Source organism: Heteronotia binoei, chromosome 3 (genome assembly GCF_032191835.1).
Source record: "Heteronotia binoei isolate CCM8104 ecotype False Entrance Well chromosome 3, APGP_CSIRO_Hbin_v1, whole genome shotgun sequence".
In the NCBI taxonomy this organism is placed as follows: domain Eukaryota; kingdom Metazoa; phylum Chordata; class Lepidosauria; order Squamata; family Gekkonidae; genus Heteronotia; species Heteronotia binoei.
This window is the reverse complement of record NC_083225.1, coordinates 138,016,082-138,035,192: the sequence shown is the minus strand read 5'-3', so window position 1 is coordinate 138,035,192 and position 19,111 is coordinate 138,016,082. Positions and strand designations below refer to the sequence as shown.

The 19,111-nt window shown below is 45.8% G+C and overlaps 1 protein-coding gene across 2 annotated transcripts in view; it reads left to right on the top strand.

Moving 5' to 3' along the window:
* Nucleotides 1–19,111, top strand: part of EPHA3 (EPH receptor A3) — a 364,789-nt gene that overhangs the window by 274,624 nt on the left and 71,054 nt on the right. The window contains exons 6-7 of one of the 2 annotated variants that reach the window (XM_060234514.1): nucleotides 6,725–6,849; nucleotides 16,175–16,334. In XM_060234514.1, coding sequence (XP_060090497.1) covers nucleotides 6,725–6,849; nucleotides 16,175–16,334 — 285 coding nt within the window. Of the gene's footprint in view, nucleotides 1–6,724; nucleotides 6,850–16,171; nucleotides 16,335–19,111 lie in introns of both variants that reach the window. The other variant, XM_060234513.1, reaches the window with a different exon arrangement.

The window sequence follows — 19,111 nt, the reverse complement described above, 5'->3', positions numbered from 1 at the left end:
TTCGGCGGCGTTGGTCGAGTCGGCACTTCATCCTCAAATGATGGCATCAGGCCCGTCGGTACCGATGGGAGAGGCCGCAGCCCCTATGGTCATATCAGCTGAGGTTTCGCCGATAAGGACCGAGATGCCAGTTGAGCGCAGGTGTTCCACAAAACGGCCTTCTGAAGGGTCAGAGGACACTCAGGCTAAAAAGCGTTGGGATGATTCGGGGACCCGATCATCTGCGCCGAAGAAGGTGAAATCGAAGGAGAAGCGGAAGAAGAGACCATCCCGCACTCCTTCGCCTTCGCATGACGCTTCGACATCGACAGCTCCACCGAAGAAAATCTTGGCGTCCCCGCGTCGTAGCCCTTCGGTGTCGAGAGGCAGTCCTTTGCAGCTGCGCCTATCGGCATCGGAGCAAGAGATCGACCTGACTCAGCGCTCCCACTCTTCAGGGTCCAGGAATCGCAGTGAGAGTGACTCAGTCTCAGAGGTGGAGGTGTCGACGCTGATGGAGCTTTCGGCACTGATGGATCAGGCGAAAGGCCGGAGAGAGCTGGAACCGACTACAGTAGTTTGTCGCTTCCCACCACTTCCTCCTTATGCTTATCCCTACCCACTGTATCAGTGGTACCCTCCTCGCGAGTTCACAGACTGGGACCAGCAGTCCGAGGCATCCCATATGTCCAGGCTGTCTCAACACTCTAGACGGTGTCCTTTGGCATTGATCTCTGTCCCACCTGACAGACACGATGTGGTAGTGGAGGAAGTCCAACCTTGGTCGTCGGTGTCGATCCTGTCGTCCGTCAGAGAGTCAACTCCGGTGCTCTCAGAACATTCTCTACGCAGAGAGTCTTCATCGTTGGACTCCAAGGTCAGTACCGATGATCCGGACCAGGCTTTGGCACTTTCACCAGTGTCTCATATGGTTGAGGATCTTCCCATTTCACCATCGGAGGATCTGAAGTCATATGGGGACCTGATGAAGAGCATGGCACTCTCCCTCTCACTTCCAGTGACACAGCCGCAACCCATTGTAGATGATAATGTGTTCAACATCATGCAGCGGGATTTGTCTACAGCGGTTGCCCTGCCGGTGACGAAGGTCATCCTACAGGCGATGAAGGAGCCCTGGGCGAAGCCTGCTTCTACACCAATGTCATCGAAAAGGTTGGACCATATGTACCGTGTCCAAGAGTCCAGGGCTGAGTTCCTCTTTACACACCCAAAGCCAAATTCGGTGGAAGTTTCCTCCTCATCGAAGGCCCGCAAGACGCACTCCTCTCCACCAGACGAGGGAAAGAAACTGGATAACATCGGGAGGAAGTTCTACTCTGCTGGGGCGCTGGGAGTAAAGGTATCTAACTATGCTGCATGCATGGCTAGATACCAATACTCAGTGTGGGAATGACTAACCCCCCTCTTGTTTTCCCTGAGTGAGGAGAAGAGGTCGGTTGCAAAGAAGGAGGTGGTAGCAGCTACAAGCATAGCCAGCTTCAAGAGGGGGTTAGATAAAAATATGGAGCAGAGGTCCATCAGTGGCTATTAGCCACAGTGTGTGTGTGTGTGTGTGTGTGTGTATATATATAAAATTTTTGGCCACTGTGTGACACAGAGTTTTGGACTGGATGGGCCATTGGCCTGATCCAACATGGCTTCTCTTATGTTCTTATGTTCTTAAGTTGCAGAAGGAAGGCTTTGCTGTAGCCAAACAACAACTGGCTTCAGCAAAGCACATGGTCGACGTCTCAGCAAGGACCATCACTTCTGCCGTCTGCCTCTGCTGCCACTCCTGGCTCAGATCCACGGCTCTCCAGCAGGACACCAGGGCCTTCGTTGAAGATCTGCCCTTTGAGGGCGAAGTCCTGTTCAGCTCTACCACTGACAATGCGCTCCAGGAAATGGATAAAGTATAAAAACTTCCAGGAACCTGGGTGTACCGGCATCTTCCTGAGCTGCAAGACAGAAACAGTGGCACAAGCCTTGGGCAAAGAAGCCATACCAAAAGTTCTCCCCGGAACAGAAGTGGAGACCTCGCTCTGCTCAACCTGAGAGTAGGTCCCCGTACAAGGGGAACAACAGAAACCGTTATGCTTCAGCACAGACCACCGGCAAGTCCAAGGGCACTCGCCCTCGAAAGCAGGGCCTTTGACTTTCTGGGAGCACGCGTCACCATCCCTTTTTCCCCTTCATCTATCTGCCTCCGCCCATTCCTGTCGGCCTGGGAGTCCATCACTACGGACAGGTGGGCGCTTTCCATCGTAACGGAAGGCTACAAAATAGATTTTGCTCAGATTCCGAACCAATCTGTGGTAATTACCACTCACCCTTCCCCACCTCTGCTGGCGGAGGTGAGCAACCTGTTAGAGAAACAAGCCATAGATAGGATCCTGATGGAGGCCAGGACGAGAGGCTTCTACTCTCGTTACTTCCTGGTTCCCAAGCGGGATGGGGGTCTTAAGACCAATCATGGATCTTTGGAATCTGAACAAATTTATTTTGTACCAAAAGTTCAGAATTTCCACTCTGCAAACAATTCTGCTCCTCATCAACCAAGGGGATTGGATGGCAATGCTGGACCTCAAGGATGCATACTTCCACGTCAGCATCCATCCTGCGTTCAGACGTTTCCTTCGGTTTGCAGTAGGTTCTCAGCACTTTCAGTTCAAGGCTCTTCCGTTCAGTCTGTCCACTGCACCTCGGGTGTTCACAAAGATGATGAGCGTTGTGGCTGCCCATCTCCGGCTTCAAGGAATAGTCGTCTTTCCATACATTGACGACTGGCTCCTTGTGGCAGAGTCGAAAGAGAGTTTGTCATCCCACATTGCCATCACTCTTCGTCTTCTCGACACCTTGGGTCTGCAGGTCAATTTGGAGAAATCACACCTTCCTCCTTCAAGGACAGTTAAGTTCATAGGGGCTTTGCTGGATATGAACCTTCATCGCGCGTTTCTGCTTCAGCAGAGAGCGATGGACATTATCAACCTTGTCGAACTTCTGCAGAGTCGAAAGTGGGGCACGGCGCAGCAGCTGCAGCGGATGCTGGGGCTGATGGCGGCGACTACAAGCATGCTGCTCTTTGTGAAGCTGAGGATGAGAGGCCTACAGCTTTGGTTTCTTCATGAGTTTCGCCTGTTAAGGGGCTCACCTTGAAAGAGGTTTGTAATTCCACCTGTGACACTTCAAACACTGCAATGGTGGAAGTCAACGGACAACATTTGTCAGGGAGCTCCCTTCCATCTACCTGCACCAACTGTGACTATCACAACAGATGTGTCTTTATGGGGTTGGGGGGCCCACATGGACAATCTGTGTGTGGGGTGACCTTGGCCTTTGAAATTGACTCACTGCCACATAAATTACTTAGAACTGCTGGCAGTTCACTTTGCTCTTTGGTCTTTCCGCCCCATGGTGGTGGGGAAGACTGTTGCTCTGCTAACAGACAATACCACTCCCCTGTGTTACATCAACAGACAGGGAGGGACAGTCTCTCGACGGCTGGACCACAACACCTTTGTGAAGGCAGCGCATCTCCCAGGGGTCCTCAACTTGCAAGCAGACTCCCTCAGCAGGGGTGCGGCTTCCCCGCACGAGTGGGAGTTACAGTGGCGCTTCCTTCAACCTGTGTTTCAGCTCTGGGGGTATCCTCAGGTGGATGTCTTTGCCACAGCCGAAAACCGGAAGTGTCCTCTGTTTTGCTCCAGAGGGGGCTCAGATCCAGAGTCGTTGGGAGATGGTCTGCTGTTCCCGTGGGAAGGTCGGTTCCTTTATCTGTTCCCACCTCTGCCACTACTGTCGAGGGTGGTCAACAAGATCTCAAGAGAGAGACTATGCTGTATCCTGGTGACTCCCTGGTGGCCTCGCCAGAACTGGTTCCCAATCCTGCTCCAACTGGCGAGGGGAGTCTTCTACCAGTTTCCGTCGGAACCGGACCTTCTGTCAGCTCAGGACGGTCATGTACTCCATCACAATGTTCCCCACCTGAAGCTGACAGCATGGTTCATCGACCCTGTGGGCTCTCTAGCAGAGTCTAACATGTTTTCTTGAACAGCAGGAAACTTTCTACCCGTGCTTCCTATGATAGGAAGTGGAGGAGGTTTCTGCAGTTCTTAGTTGATCCCTCAGTTTCACCCCAAAGGGTGGGGTTGTTGGTAATTTTTGAGTCTTTGTTATCTCTGGTGGATGCCTTTTGTTATCTCTGGCCTTGTTTTTTCTTCCATCAAGGTTTATTTGGCAGCAATTTCTGCGTTTCATGAACCAGTTGAGGGGTACTCTGTTTTTGCACACCCTCATTCTAAGAGGTTTTTGAAGGGTTTGCTTAGGCTTCATCCTCCATCGAGATCACCCCCACAGTTGTGGGATTTGACTTTAGTGTTGGACAGGCTGACTCGACGTCCTTTTGAGCCGATGGCCACATGTTTGTTACAGCTTTTATCTTGGAAGACTATTTTTTTGGTAGCCATCATATCAGCACGCCGTGCAGGGGAGCTCATGGCTATGCGTTGTGACTACCCATATCTAGTTTTTCAGGAGGCTGGAGTGCCGTTAGCTCCTGATATTTCTTTTCTCCCCAAGGTGGTTTCTCAGTTCCACCTCAACTTAGAAGTTTGGTTGCCCACTTTTCATCCTACACCTTCCTCGGATGAGGAATGTAGGTTGCATGCTCTAGATGTGAAGCGTGCTTTATTGTTTTATTTAAGTTGCTCCAAGAGTTTTCGTAAGGACCAGCAGCTTTTTGTTTCTTATGCTGCTCCTAAGTTAGGTTCCAGGATCTCGTCTCAGCGGCTTTCGAAATGGCTCACTGAGACTATTAAACTGTGTTATTTGTTGGCAAAGAAGCCGTTACCTGGGCCTATTCACGGACACTCTACAAGTGCGATGGCGATGTTGGTGGCGTTCCTAAAAGATGTTTCCCTGACAGATGTTTGCAAGGCTGCCACCTGGTCCTCTCCGCATGCCTTTGTGAAGCACTACGCGCTGGACGTGCATGCTCAGCAGAGGACTTGTTTGGGAGCTGCGGTGCTGCAAGCTGTTTCTTATGGTTGACCGTCTTCCCGCATCCAGGTATCTCCCATGAGTGTGAAGCACAGAGACCACGAAGATAGACAGGTTGCTTACCTGTAACTGTAGGTCTTCGAGTGGTCATCTGTGCATTCACACTACCCTCCCTCCTTCCCCACTGCTGATGGTCTCCCTCCAGTAGGGGCTTCCAGCGGTCAGGAAGGAACTGGCGGGATCCTCGCTCTGGCGCCAGCGAGCATGTGCATTGGGATGCCTGCACTTGCCCGTTGGTGCCGAGCGCGAAAAAATCCTGGGCTTTTTAGGTGCCGATTCGGGGATCGGCACAGGCACTCTATCCCATGAGTGTGAATGCACAGATGACCACTCAAAGATCTACAGTTACAGGTAAGCAACCTGTCTATTCCTAGTATCGGATGGGCAAAAAGTTTTCCCTCTCTAGGGTGGGGGCGGTCAGAATGTTGACTGTCAGCTGATTCTCTTTTGACAGCCTGATATAGGTCTGTAGAGAAGAATAAGTGATATAAAGTTATCGTATAAGTACTTTATTCAGTCTCCTGCTGTAATATAGAGGTCAAACAAGTAAGGCATATAATTCTTTTATAATCCATATAAGGATTTTTTTTTCATTTTTAAAAACTTTTTAACACATGGTCAGAAAGAGAACTTTTATCCTGCCTATTGCCTTTGGAAAATGTCCCTCATTTTTGTTTTTTTCACAGCCTTCTAATGCCAGTGGAAGCAAAAACAGATGTGAATTTCAATAGAACATTTCTACTTAATTTAAATAACATGGTTAGATAAAGGATTACTGGAGTGACATGCAAAGTACAGAGGAACCATTAAAGAAACTTGAAATAAAGTATTGTCATGAAGTTTAATGACATCTCTAGTGTAAAGTCATTCATTTTAGTGTAAGGTGTAGTATAATGTATGGAATTTTCAGGTTTTGAATGGGGCTTCCAGTAGGCATGGGATGCAAACAGCTACAGCATTAGTTCTGATAACATTATGTATAATGTATGAACTCATTGGTTAGGCTTCAAAATCATATCACAAAATTTATGAATAGCCTTCAGGAGATATGATATATTAAATTTTAGAATTTGTGCTATCTGCTCCTATATTTTTCATTAAGGAATATTATACTTAATAATTGTATTTAAATTCTAATTTTTTTGTTAGATTAATCCCTGTAAAATTGCTGCAGATGTCTAAGAGAGGTTTGAACTGTGGTGGGATGAGAAAGAAACAATATGTCACAAAATGGATACATTCAGCAGTACACTTATTATTAACAATGGACCTCTTGGGACTACTTGTGCATAATCTATTCCAGTCTTGTCGTATGCCTAAAATAGGAAGACATTATCAATGAGCAGCAGAATCTGGTAATAATAACACCACAACATCATAATAAATAGGCAGGGTTTTTTTGTTCACTTTTTATATATAAAATGTATTTCATTGCTTACATTATAGTAGCAGATTAGAAACATCTGCTCATTTGCTGCTACTTTGCTAGCAACAGAAAGTCTAACTCGTTTTTCTGCAGGCCATCCTGCTTCAAGGCTTGGGTAAGAAGTCTATAATACAGCTGTTAAGTGTTGATACAAGTCCAGGTTTATACACAGGAGTCCTTCAGATGGAAACACCACCTCCTTGCCAAGGATTGGAGCAATGATAAATTCCATTTGCTTTTGCTTTCTTCCCCCTTACCCAGCTCCATCCCCCATCACAATAATTAGGAAAGACCGGACATCTAGAAACAGCGTGTCTCTGTCTTGGCAAGAACCGGAACATCCTAATGGGATCATCTTGGACTACGAAGTCAAGTACTACGAAAAGGTGGGAAAGCAGGGCAAAAAGAGCCAGGAAAAGATCTGGTTAAGTTCAAGCAGTAACATCAACAATAGTGTAAGAAACTGAAAAGAAAAGCTATAGTGCTTTCAAATCCATGTTTTTCAGGCAGTTTCCAATGCTGTAAGAAAAATATCAAACAAAATTTACATTCTGGAATGCCTCATATTAAAGCCAAGGCTTATAGTAACCACATTTAACACCTTTAAAAAAAACTTACTGTAATAAATGGATGCAGTACAAGAATTTGGATCTTTCCCATTCTTTACATTCCCATTTATACAACACTGTGGTAAATCTTCTCTAATGGAGTGCTTTTCTATCAGTAAAATGAGATATTCTTACTTTCCTCCATTCTGTTGAAGCCACAAATGCTGCTCCAGGAGGACATTGGAGCAGCATCAGGGGATAAGTCAGAGGTCTAAAGCAGGAGGAGGAAATTAGCAAAAATTTTGTTGTTCAGTCGCACAGTCAGCAAAAATAGCTGCCTATTAATAGACATTTATCTAAGGATGCAAGCCAGTTTTTTTGGGGGGGGGGGTTCATTTTTGTAAAATGAAGGATCTTGATTAACTTTTAGAATGGATGTCAAATAACCGGCCTGTGGGCCAGAAGCAGCCTGCCCAAGGCTTTGATCCGGCCTGCAGAGCTCTTTTCTTCACCCTCCCCCTCCTGTCCTTACCCTTTGTAGCTCCAAGGCTGTCTCTTTCCATTCCCAGGCTCTTTGAAGCTCTGAGGCAGAGTCTCTTTCAACCTGGAAGCTTCAAAGGCTCTTTGAAGCTCCCTTTGAAGCTCCCAGGGAGTCTCAGTTCCCCGCTCTTCCTGCCTTTCTTTGCTGGCTGCTGCAAGGAAAATGTGGGGTGGATTTTAAGATCCATTTCATTTTTTTCTTGCAGCTTTGTCTTCGCTCTGCATTGGTTTCCAATGGAGTGAAGATGGTTACATTTTCAGCGTTTCCATAGCCTGCTGAAACTCATGCTTCCTGGAGTTGTGTCCTTGCAAACAAAAGTTTGATGCTTTCAGCCAGTTTATCTCTGTTGAATGTACCTAATCTAGTGAGTACTCTAATGTGGGAACCCACGGCCAAAGGGAGATATTATACTGGCAAGCCATTGCCAACCTGAGTAGACTCAGGGGATGGGGATGGGGGAGAAACGTACAATGCCATTTCATTGTTTCCACAGTCAGAGCCTTTGTACTTTTTCTTGATGTTTTAAAAATTGCACTGCCAAATTCCACTATTCCCCCACCTTTCCAACTTAAACATAATATTGGAAAAGTTTTAAGCATGTTTGTATTTTATGTTTAAAAATAATATCCTTAACTCTGTTTGTCTGTGTCTGTTATAAAGTTTATATCTCCATTACCTGGCATTATATTTTATGACACACACAGCCCAACCCCATAAAGTCCCATTTGTGTCAGATCCAGTCCTCCTAGCAAATGAGTTTGACACCCCTGTTTTAGATATTAAAAAGTGGGAAACAAAAGGACTTAAAGGCTGGATTTCTCTCTCCTCCACTATTTCCTTTTCCCCTTCCTTGAAAGGCCCCCGTCTCTCCCTGTTTCCTGCCTTCTCTCCTTCCCATCCACCAGCCAACCTACCTTTATATTTTTGCCATCTGGAGTGTTCTGTCATGCCTTACCCTGGCACTGTCTACCCAAGAAAACTTCGGCTCAGTTGTGTGGTGCCGGTTGCCAGATGGGCCCAGCTGCATAATGATGAATCTGCAAGGCAAATCATTTTTCCTGTCTCCCACACAATTTCTTTTTCCTCCCCCTGGCAACAGAGCTGTAATTAAGCAGGTGGTGGTGCCCCTTCCCAAATCTGCCAGAAATACCCTCTCCTGGTCCCCCTCCTAGTCCCTCGCCTATTGTTTATGCTTTAATAATTAAAGTAGCATCCCCCAGAGCTCTCTTCAGAAAAAAAAATCCTGGCAACTTCCATATCCTCAAACTTCTCTGCTTCCTTCTCTTTTTCCCATCTACCCACCAACTATTTATCTGCCCCTCCATCTTCTGTTGTATTTTTATTTACTTCATCGATAGCCCATATTTCTCTGTGATGCGGACTCAAAACACCTTCATTCTCCTCTGTCTTGCCTTTCTTTACAGGGTGCTCAGTTGTGTTGGGTGCTGCCCTCTACCTTGCCTCATCTCGTGCAGGGTTCAGCCAGGTGCCAGCCTCTATCTTGCCTTTGTGTAGCTTGGCCAGACTGGGGGCCAGCATTTGCCTCACCATGAGCAGGCTGGGCCAGATGCTACCATCTCTCCCATCTCAACTCTTAGAAGGGTCTTCAGTAGGCCAGGCTCTGTCTTCCTGGCTCTGAAATGTCCTTTTTCAGATACAGTGACCAGTACACACAGCCAGTTTTCTCCTCTATGGAATTCAAGGTGGCTTACAATATAATATTGGCTCTTCTATTTTCAGTCCCTCTTCTAATAATCCCCAGCATAGAGTTTGCCTTTTTTGCCTTTTTTCACTGTGTTTACATTTTGATTGAGCTAGCCAATATCAACTACAAGGTCTCTTTCCCTCTCATTTTCAGGAAGTTCAGACCCTATCAGCATATATTTAAAAGGTGGGATTGTTTGTCACAATGCACATAACCTTACACTTATCTACATTAAATTTGATTTTCCACATTGTAGCATGCCCAATTTGTGGAGCTCTTTGTGAAAATGTTCACAGTCAGCCTGAATTATTCAATTACCTAAATAATTTTGTGTCATCTGCAATGTGGGCATTACATCGTTCAGTTCTACTTCTAGATATTTTATGAACAAATTAAATAGCACCCGCCCCAGTACCATTCCTTGTTGGACTCCACTACTTAGTCTTCCATCACCAGACTTTTTGAGATATACAGCATTCCAGTTGCACCCATACCATAGATACATGGGCATTATTTATTTATTTAAAATATTTATTACTACCTTTCTACCCTGTGGAAATCAAGTTGGCTTACATATAATATTGGCTCTTTTATTTCCAGTCCCATTTCAAATAATCCTCCAGCAGGCACATAGCAACTTCTAAAAGTTGGTAAGGCAAGACTTCTCTTTGCAGGAATCATGCTGATTTTCCCTCAGCAGGCTCTGTTCCTCTATGTGCCTAAGTCCATCTTTAATTACAGATTCTAATAATTTGCCTGGACCAGATGTTAGGCTGACTAGCCTGTAGTTTCCTAATTCCCTTCTGGAAACTTTTTTAAAAACAGTGCAACATTTCCTGGTCTCCAGTTTTCTGGTACAACAGCTAATTTTAGTGACAAGTTACATATGTGAGACAGAACATCAACAATCTCACATTTTAATTTCTTAGGAACCCTAAAGTGTATGCAGCTAGGAGGTGGAGACTTATTGGTTGTTATTTTTCCCCAAGAAGTCTAGAACATCATCACTCATCACCTCAGTTTGACTCAGTTCTTCAGACTCTCTTCCTGTCAATAGTGACTATGGCTTGACTACGTGCCCCATCACTTGTCATAGTGAACATAGAGGCAAACAATTAATTTGGCTTTTCTTCCTTTAGCCATCCTTTATTCCCTGGTCATCCATAGGTCAAACAACTTCTCTGGCTGATTTCCTGTATATATTTAGAGAAATGTTTAATGTTTGACTTGATGCTTTTTAGAAATCTGCTACTCAAATTCTCTTTTCACATGCCAATTATTAATTTACACTTTTTTGCCAGTGTGATTTTGCCTGGTGGTTAAGAGTGGCAGACTCTAATCTCATTTGATCTCCCACTGCTCCACATGACACCAGCTGGGTGACCCTGGGCCAGTCACAGTTCTCACAGAACTCTCTCAGCTCCACCTGCCTCACAAAGTGCCAGTTGTGGGGAGAGGAAAGGAAGGCCACTTTGAGTCTCCTTCAGGTAGAAAGAAGGGTATAAAAACCAACCCCTCTTGCCAGCCCCTGTGCTCCCTTTTGTTCACTTCATTGCAGCAGATCTTCCACTCTTTAAAAGAAAACTTTCCGCAGCAAACTGTTCTGGATGTGATTAGAGCATAAATTAATCTGGCTAAATAATGCTTATATAATGCAAGAAGAGCCACAGTTGGCACACCAACCATAGTTGAGTGAAAGTACTGTGCATCACAGAGACTCACGTCTTCATTTGAGCTAAGATTTGATAGTACCTGTTGTAAAAGTACACTGAATCCACTATGGGTAAAGAAGCTGTCTGGTGTACAGCACTCTTGAATTCAGATAATCTTAGGTAGATTGCCACCACCGGGGCTTTTTTTGGTAGAAAAAGCCCAGCAGGAACTCATTTGCATGTTAGACCACACCCACTGACATCACAATTGCGTAACTGTATTCCTCCTCAAAAAAAGCCCTGGTTACCGCCATGAGAATGAATCTTGCGACATCAATGAACTGCTCCAAGCCAGTCCTGGAGTACCACTGTTGGAGCATGAAGGGCATATACCTTTGGACCCCCAGTCGGAATAAAGAGGCTGACACATAATTAAATGGGAAACGGGCTACTTTATTAACTTAAAACTCAACACGGCAAGGAGAACAACTATAGGATAAGCCCTGGGGTCTACCGCCGACCCCGCCAAGTCCATAAATGGGCGAGCCACCCCACCCCCAGCACGAGCCATAGTATTGTGGTTAGTGCTGGCCGGCAGGCCACGAATTATCTCCCCTTCACCTGAGCCCCGATCACCAGAAGGAGGCTAATAAGGGGAGGCTTAAATACGATCCGCATTATACGACATTGAGCCGTACAGCCCATCTGCCATGCATGCGGATCGACTGCCCAAAACAGGTGCAAAGGCCTGGGTGCTCACCGGCAAGGTATAAATCCCTTGCGCCTTCTGCCACCGCCAATGCCAAGCCTCTGCTTAGGCATTCATGACCCCCGGGCGGCCCAGAGCCACCTGCAGGCCTTGCCGTAAGTCATTCAAAAAGGCCCGGTTCCCTGAATCCAACAAATGAACACCATCCGCCCGATACAAATCAACCAACTCCACCCTAATACTAGGATGGGGAAGGAAAGCACCCAGATCCCCTTCCAAGGGCCCGATTTGCCTTCTTACGGGCCCGCTTGATCCCTACTGGATCCCAAGCGGCCCGCCAAATTCTCCGTGGTAGGATGCTGGACCATATCAGACAAACTCCTGGCCACCTCCGCAGGATGACCCGAAGATCCGCCACCACCTGTAGGGACAGGGCCTTCCCCTTCATCAAACCCAGATCATTACCACCCAGGTGAATGACGAGAATGTGAGGTGGGAAACCGACCCTTCCCGAAAACAACAAAGACAGGAGCCCAGGCCATCTTAGCCCACGACGCCCCAGCCATTCAACAGTAGCCCACTCGCTCAGCCCCAGCTGGGAGCCAAATTTAGATGCCCTACGAGTTGCTGCAGTTCTAACAAGGACACCTTACGCTTTTGTTTCAGTGCGGCCAACCGATTTCTAAGCTGTTGCACCTTCTCTGCTGGCAACTGTGAAGCCTGCTGGCAGGTATCCAATTCGATACATAAAAATGTAAGCCGAGTGGAGGGGCCCTCCGTCTTCTCGTGTGCAAGCGGCATGCCGAGCTCGTCAGCCAGCTTCATAAACAGCTCCAAAAGCCTGGCGCAGCACCCGGTCCCGGACACACCCACAAACAGAAAGTCATCTAAATAATGAACCGTCTCGCCCCGCCCCGATCTATCCTTCAACAGCCATTCCAAAAAGGAACTGAAACGCTCGAAGGCAGCACAGGATACCGAGCATCCCATCAGTAATGCTCTATCCATATAATACTTTCCTTCAAACTTGAACCCCAACAACTCGAAATCGTCCGGGTGAACTGGCAACAGGCGAAATGCCGACTTAATGTCACATTTGGCCATTTCTGCACCTGGCCCGCACCCCCGCACAACCTTGATTGCCTGGTCAAAAGAAGTGTAGCAAACCAAACAGAGGTGATTGGGAATTCCATCATTCACTGACCCCCCACTGGGGTATGAAAGATGATGAATCAACCTATACTCCCCCGCTGCCTTCTTAGGAACCACTCCTAATGGGGAAACCCTCAAACATGGAACCAGAGGGGCATCAAAAGGACCAATAACTTGCCCTTCCTTACATTCTTTATCTATCTTAGCCCTAACAACATGCCCGAGCTCCACAACAGAACGAAGGTTAGATGCACTACAGGGTGCCCTAGGCCCCTGAAATGGGATCCTAAAACCCGCACTGAACCCTTCCCACAAATAATCCGTATCCGCAACCCTGGGATAGCCTTCCAGGAAGCACTTAAGAACTTTCAGGCGGATGGGACTGCGACCCTTTACCAGATGTCTGTGAATTATCTCCACCCCCGGGGCGCTTTTGACCCCCTTTTTGCTTGGCTTTACTGCATGCCAAAAATGCATGGGGGCCATCGCATAACGGGCACTCGTGCCTAAATTTACATGTTTTCTGTGAACATTCTCCTTGAGATGTGAACTCCCAACATAACAGCCGGGGTTGAACCGACTGACCCGCCGTAGGGCGGGCTGTTGAGGTACCAGGCTGCCTATGCACTAAGTGTCCGCTATCTGCCCTATCACCCAGATTGGGCGTAGTCGGGGCCATCAACTGCAACCAAAGCTGTTGATTAATCTGGTCCCACGGCAGCAATGGGTTAACCACTGCTCTCATCCTTAAAGTTTCATCATATTGCAGCCAAGCTGCCCCTGCAAAATCAGTGTATGCCCTATAAATGATGTCGCAATACTGAAACAATGGCGCAACCCTTGCTGGCTGCGCCCCAGCGATCACTCCCACATATATAAGGAAACCCAGCAGCCAATTGGTCCAGCTCCTGTCAACCTTCCTCCGCCTGAGCTTCTCCTTCTCCTTTTCATCCATTTCAGCTTTATTCTTCTTCTCCAATTCTCTATAGAGAAGACTAAACACATCAACGTAGTCCCCCCGCAGGATCTTCTCTCTTGTCGCGGGGGTCAAATGGTCCTCCAAAGGCATTGCAGAATCACCAAATGGGATAGCCAAAAAAGGAACTGACCCATAAGGGTTCTGTGAATTACTCCACGGATTGCAAGGGACGCCAGGCCATATCATTGATTATGCCGCAGACTTCTGTCTACCCCAAGATAGGACCCCTGCTGCCTAGGTAGATGCCATCGGCCCCTGTGTACCCTCTGACGGTGGATGGCACCAGCCCACCGTGGGCCCACCGTGGGCCCAGGTGCCTGCACTAAAGTCGGACTCCCTGCCACCCAGGATGGTCCAGGCTGGGCAGATGAAACCCAGTGCCCACCTTGTTCAGAAATCACAGGTCCCAGCCCCAACGGGCCCTGGCTATACCCCGGAGCCCCATGGACCCCAAGGCTATGTAACCTGCTGCTGTGTTGTTACGCTCTTACCTGCTGCACCAGTCGGTGTAACTGCTACCGCCCAGGCTGGACCTGCTGCTGCCCAGCATCCTCCACTTCCTGTTCCACTGCTTCGTCGTTCGGCACCACATTTGTGGTTTTTGTCACATCCTGCCCTTGTTCAGGCTCCATCCCAGGGGCCATGCCCTCCTGCAAAGCAGAAAGTCGTGCAAGCACTTCTCGCTCAAAAGTAAGTGTACCAGAGCGCCCGGTGGCACACCGACACTGCCCCAGACGTGCCACACTCCCTTTCAAGAGCAGTCAGCCGCTCCATTATAGCTTGCCTCATCGCAACACTGTCCAGCTGTTCCTCCCCCGGGGCACCAGGTCTGGCCCGTTTTTGTGGGGCCTTGGCAGGCTGCTTGCCCTTAGAAGGGCCCTGACCCTTCTTTGGACCCATGCTCTAATCCCACCAATGCACCCCAGCAACCAGCTGCCTTAAACAGAAAACTAGGTGGGGCGGAGAAGAGGGACTAGGAGGAGGGTAATAAAGAATACCACCCTCCCTTATAATTAATCCACATAGCACCCCAAAACAAGGGGGGAATAGGGGGGAAGGTGGTCTCACAGGACCCTTGAAGAAAATAGGGGGGGTATAGGCCAACTGTATAAACTCCCCTTTCGAACTCAGCACCCTCTCTTCCAAACCCCCCAGGAAAACACTGAAACACTAACGGGGTCCGCTCCCAGGCGCCCCCACCCCTTCCCAAATTACTACAGCCCCTCTGGGGGCTCGCAGGCAAACAGTCCTAGCCAGGGCTGAAGCCTCTCGTCCGTCGCGACGCTCTTCCGTCGCCCTGAAGCTCTTCTGCGCGCCTGCCTGGCTCCCAGGAGCCCACCTGACAAGCTACACAGTTCGGGACAAAGCGCATGAACGTGCCTTCGCTCCGAGCGCTAGCTTGCAACTGAGGAAGACAGGTGGGGCTGAGACTATATATAGCCTTGAAGCTCCACCCCACTTGAAGCACCCGGATGTTCGGGAAAGTGCAAAAAAAAAAGCCTCGGATCCATCCGGGGCTGCAAACGACGGCCCCGTGGCGCGTAGCCGCTTTTGTGGCCCAGCCGGGGCGGGGCCGGATTCTTGCATGTGGAGGAAGTCCAGTGAGTTCTTTGTCCCTGCAAGGCAGCTACCTATTCAACTTTTGTTCTTGTAGAATGAACTAGTCTTACTGGATGTACTCGTAGGATGAACAAGTCCATAATCTTGTTGGAAGGAGGTTAACACAAAATCATAAAGGTTTCTGTTTTCAGTCTCTGTTAGGAAATGAGCATGTGGATTTATCAAGATCATTCTGTTTTCTCTTTCTCTTTTTCTCTAAATTCTTTTTCCAGACAAGAGAAATACAGGATTGGATCATATTTCCTTTTTTCTTATTATCTGATCACCCCTGCTACCTCCAAGGAAGTCAGAAAAAGACTTGTTATACTGTTTTTAGAAATAATACTGCAATGGACTTTCAAAAACAAAATCCCTTTATATCATTCTGGCAATGAAAGTAAATTTGATCCACTTGCATTTGAAATGCTTTTTACACAAAGAAAGTTATGTAGAGATAAACTAATACAAATGAGTTATTTATTGTCCGACCTTCTCACATTGACTCAAGGTGGATTACACACAGTGAGTCAGTACAAGCAAAAAAAAAAAAATGGAACATTTAATAGGGTTGCCAACTCTTGAGTTGGGAAAATCCTAGAAATTTGGAGGTAGAGCCCGGGGATGGAGCTCAGGAGGAATATGATGTCATATACTTCATCCTCTGAACTTGCCATTTTCTCCAAGTGAACTGATTCCTGTAACTGGGAGGTCAGTTGTAATTCCAGGAAAATTCCAGCCCCCACTTGGAAGTTGGCAACCCTAAAATAACTCCCATTGGCTTTGAATATGTTAGGTTTTAATGTGGCCATTTATTTTGTTAAAGCAGGAGCAAGAGACAAGTTACACCATTCTGAGGACAAGAAGCACCAATGTCACTATCAGTGGCCTCAAACCGGACACCACTTATGTTTTTCAAATCCGAGCCCGAACAGCTGCAGGATATGGGAGCAACAGCCGCAAGTTTGAGTTTGAAACCAGCCCTGACTGTACGTATTTGCAAAAAAATTGATTTTAAATGTTTTCTACACAATTTTCAAAACGATATGGCTGGCTAGTTTTATTCCTTTTCTAGTTCAGCAAATGTGATTCTATATTTATGATCTGCCTTTCCAGCTAACATGCCTATAAATTTTTATACTTTGTCATTATTTTAAAACATGCTATGAAAAATATACCATAAAATAGTGCAGGTGGGATTCCTACTTTCTCCTGCCACATCTTATTTATGTTGCTAGAATTAAATAAATTTTGTGCTAGATGGCAGCTCCTGCCGGGAAAGAAATTTAAAAGATCCACTGTGCTATAATATTCCAATATTGTTGTCTAAGCTTGCGGACTCCAAAAACTTCTGAACTCCAAAAGAACTGTTGAGTCATTTTTCTCCTTCAAATCCACAAAATAATGCACATTTCATTACTTCTCAAGGCAGAAGTTTTCTTCTCATCAGCAGTAGAAATGTTTGGAAGAGAGCAATGGATTTTCAAGGAAATTGCAGTCAAATGCAAATAATGGCCCTGAACAGCCATTCTATACTCTATTTCTTGCTACTTCACTTGCAGAGAAAAAGGACATAGAAAAGGCATACACAGACATACTTATCAAACACAAGCATAGTTCAGGGAGTAACCTAGGAACTGTAAAGTTCATGTTCCAACTATTATCTCAAGTCATGAAGCTATTGTTGGCCTTAGACAAGCAACTATCTATCTGCTTGTGAACTTGATCAAGAGTAAATTTTCTGAGGGCAGAATGGAACTTTCCTAGCTCTGTCCTCCCACTGTAGCCCATTGATCTCTATGAAATGCTGCTCCTGGGGGATGGGGGACCAAGAGGAATGAAATGCAGGGTTCTACCGTAGGAAAGGAGAAATTAGTAGAAAGTAACAATTTAGTCTGGATCTAACCCATAGGCTCTATCTGTAGTACGAGCATAAAGATCAGTACTGACCTAATCAAAAATACTGCTGAAAGGATTATTGAGATAGTACAGTGAAGTGCCTATGGCATTTATGGGAGGAGGCACTATATAATAATGTACAGCACAGTTCTATAGGCTTAGGAGTACCTCCGCTTAGGATTGCACTGGAAATATTGTCATCGTGATGATGCTAGATAGATGTCTATAAGTAGTATGTATGTCTGAAATTCAGCCCAGCATGTCATTTAAAATTTTTGAAAATGAAACAAATAGAAGAATGCAGAGATAGATGGCAGAATGGCTGCTCTTTTATTGGAATTGAGAAAGTTTTGTACTTAAGTGTATGCTCCTGGAAGAACAATGTAGGGGGGCTGTCTCGTTAACATCATAGTTTCAGGAGGGTAAGTGTTGCTCTGCAGTACAAGAGTAATATTCCAGTCCAGAAACTCTTAAAAAAAACCAGTAAAATTTCCAGGATACACATTTATGAGAATCCAAGTTTCCTTTATCAGATACCACAAAGGAAGGTTTGACTCTCAAAGACTTTAGCCTGGAAATCTTGTTGGTCTTTAAGGTGATACTGGACTCAAATCTGGCTCCCCTTGAGATCATTGGTTCTGTACATTATGTTCCATTCAATTTGCTTGTCATAATTCTGGTAAGCGTGTGCCTGTAAAACCTTTAGAAATTAGGTGTTACACGCTCACCCTCAGACATCTGGACTACTGTTACAGAAATATGTGAAATGCCATTGAGAACTCCTGTTAAATCACCTACCATGTGATCTCAGTGTAATCAAATTGAAATATAATTTCATCTGAGGACAGAAGCTTTTTAGGCTGACAATGTTTCATATATTGCCAGTTTGAATATGCAGAGTTCTTTCAAAAATTAATTTAACCAAATGTTTTCCTTTTTAAAAAAAGTGCTCACTAGCACTGCCAAAATACTTTCCCCCCCCAGAAAACTGAACAAAATCTTCATTAACCTTTTGGCTTCAAATTACAGATTTAATTTGTTGTTATCAGAAATATTCACATTTAGTGTAACATTATGTTCATAAACAAAGGCAAATCATGCTGTGTACTTTTTTGAGCATGGTGTGATTTACTTCCACTCTGTTCACACAATATATGCAGAAATAGCTTCTCCAGGGTTTTTAGTTCACAAAGTCTTTGAGTTCAGGGAAGCAGTTTGTAGTTTTCTTATGCTTTTCTTTCTAAAAAGAAAGAAAAGACATGTTTATATAGCTGAAAGAAGCACTGAAAACTGGGAGGATTTTCTTTGGTAATATTCATACAAATACGAATGCCTGAGCTAATAATATAAAATGTAATGAATGTATTGATCACTCCAGCAACCAGCAGATCCCTCCCTTTTTAAAAATCCATATTCATAGTGAATGTTATTGTTTTTTTATTCTAAAAGTTTGCTCAGTGCTGCATTCCACTTCTCTAAATACTAATATAACTAGAATTGTTTAAAATTAATTCTGGGATTTCTTCATGGGCAGTTTCCTCAATATTTCAGTTCTTTCAGTTGCTTTACAGGTTCTTTCCCATCAGTGCTACCAGTGTGCACATTTAATTGATTAAGTACTGCAAAAAACATTCTGGTTGCAAAATTATTCTTATTATAAGGCTCTTTTTGTGTGATTGTATATGTGATTCTAGTAAGATGCCTTTTATATGGTTTTAATAATGGGCAAGAACTTATGGAAAACAAACCCATCAAGAATAGGGCTATGGTATTTTATCAATGTGGACTGTAACTTAAAACCCCACACCCAGAGAACCTTGATGTGGTCTTGGCACATTCGCATTGTTAATATAAAGAAGAGGACACA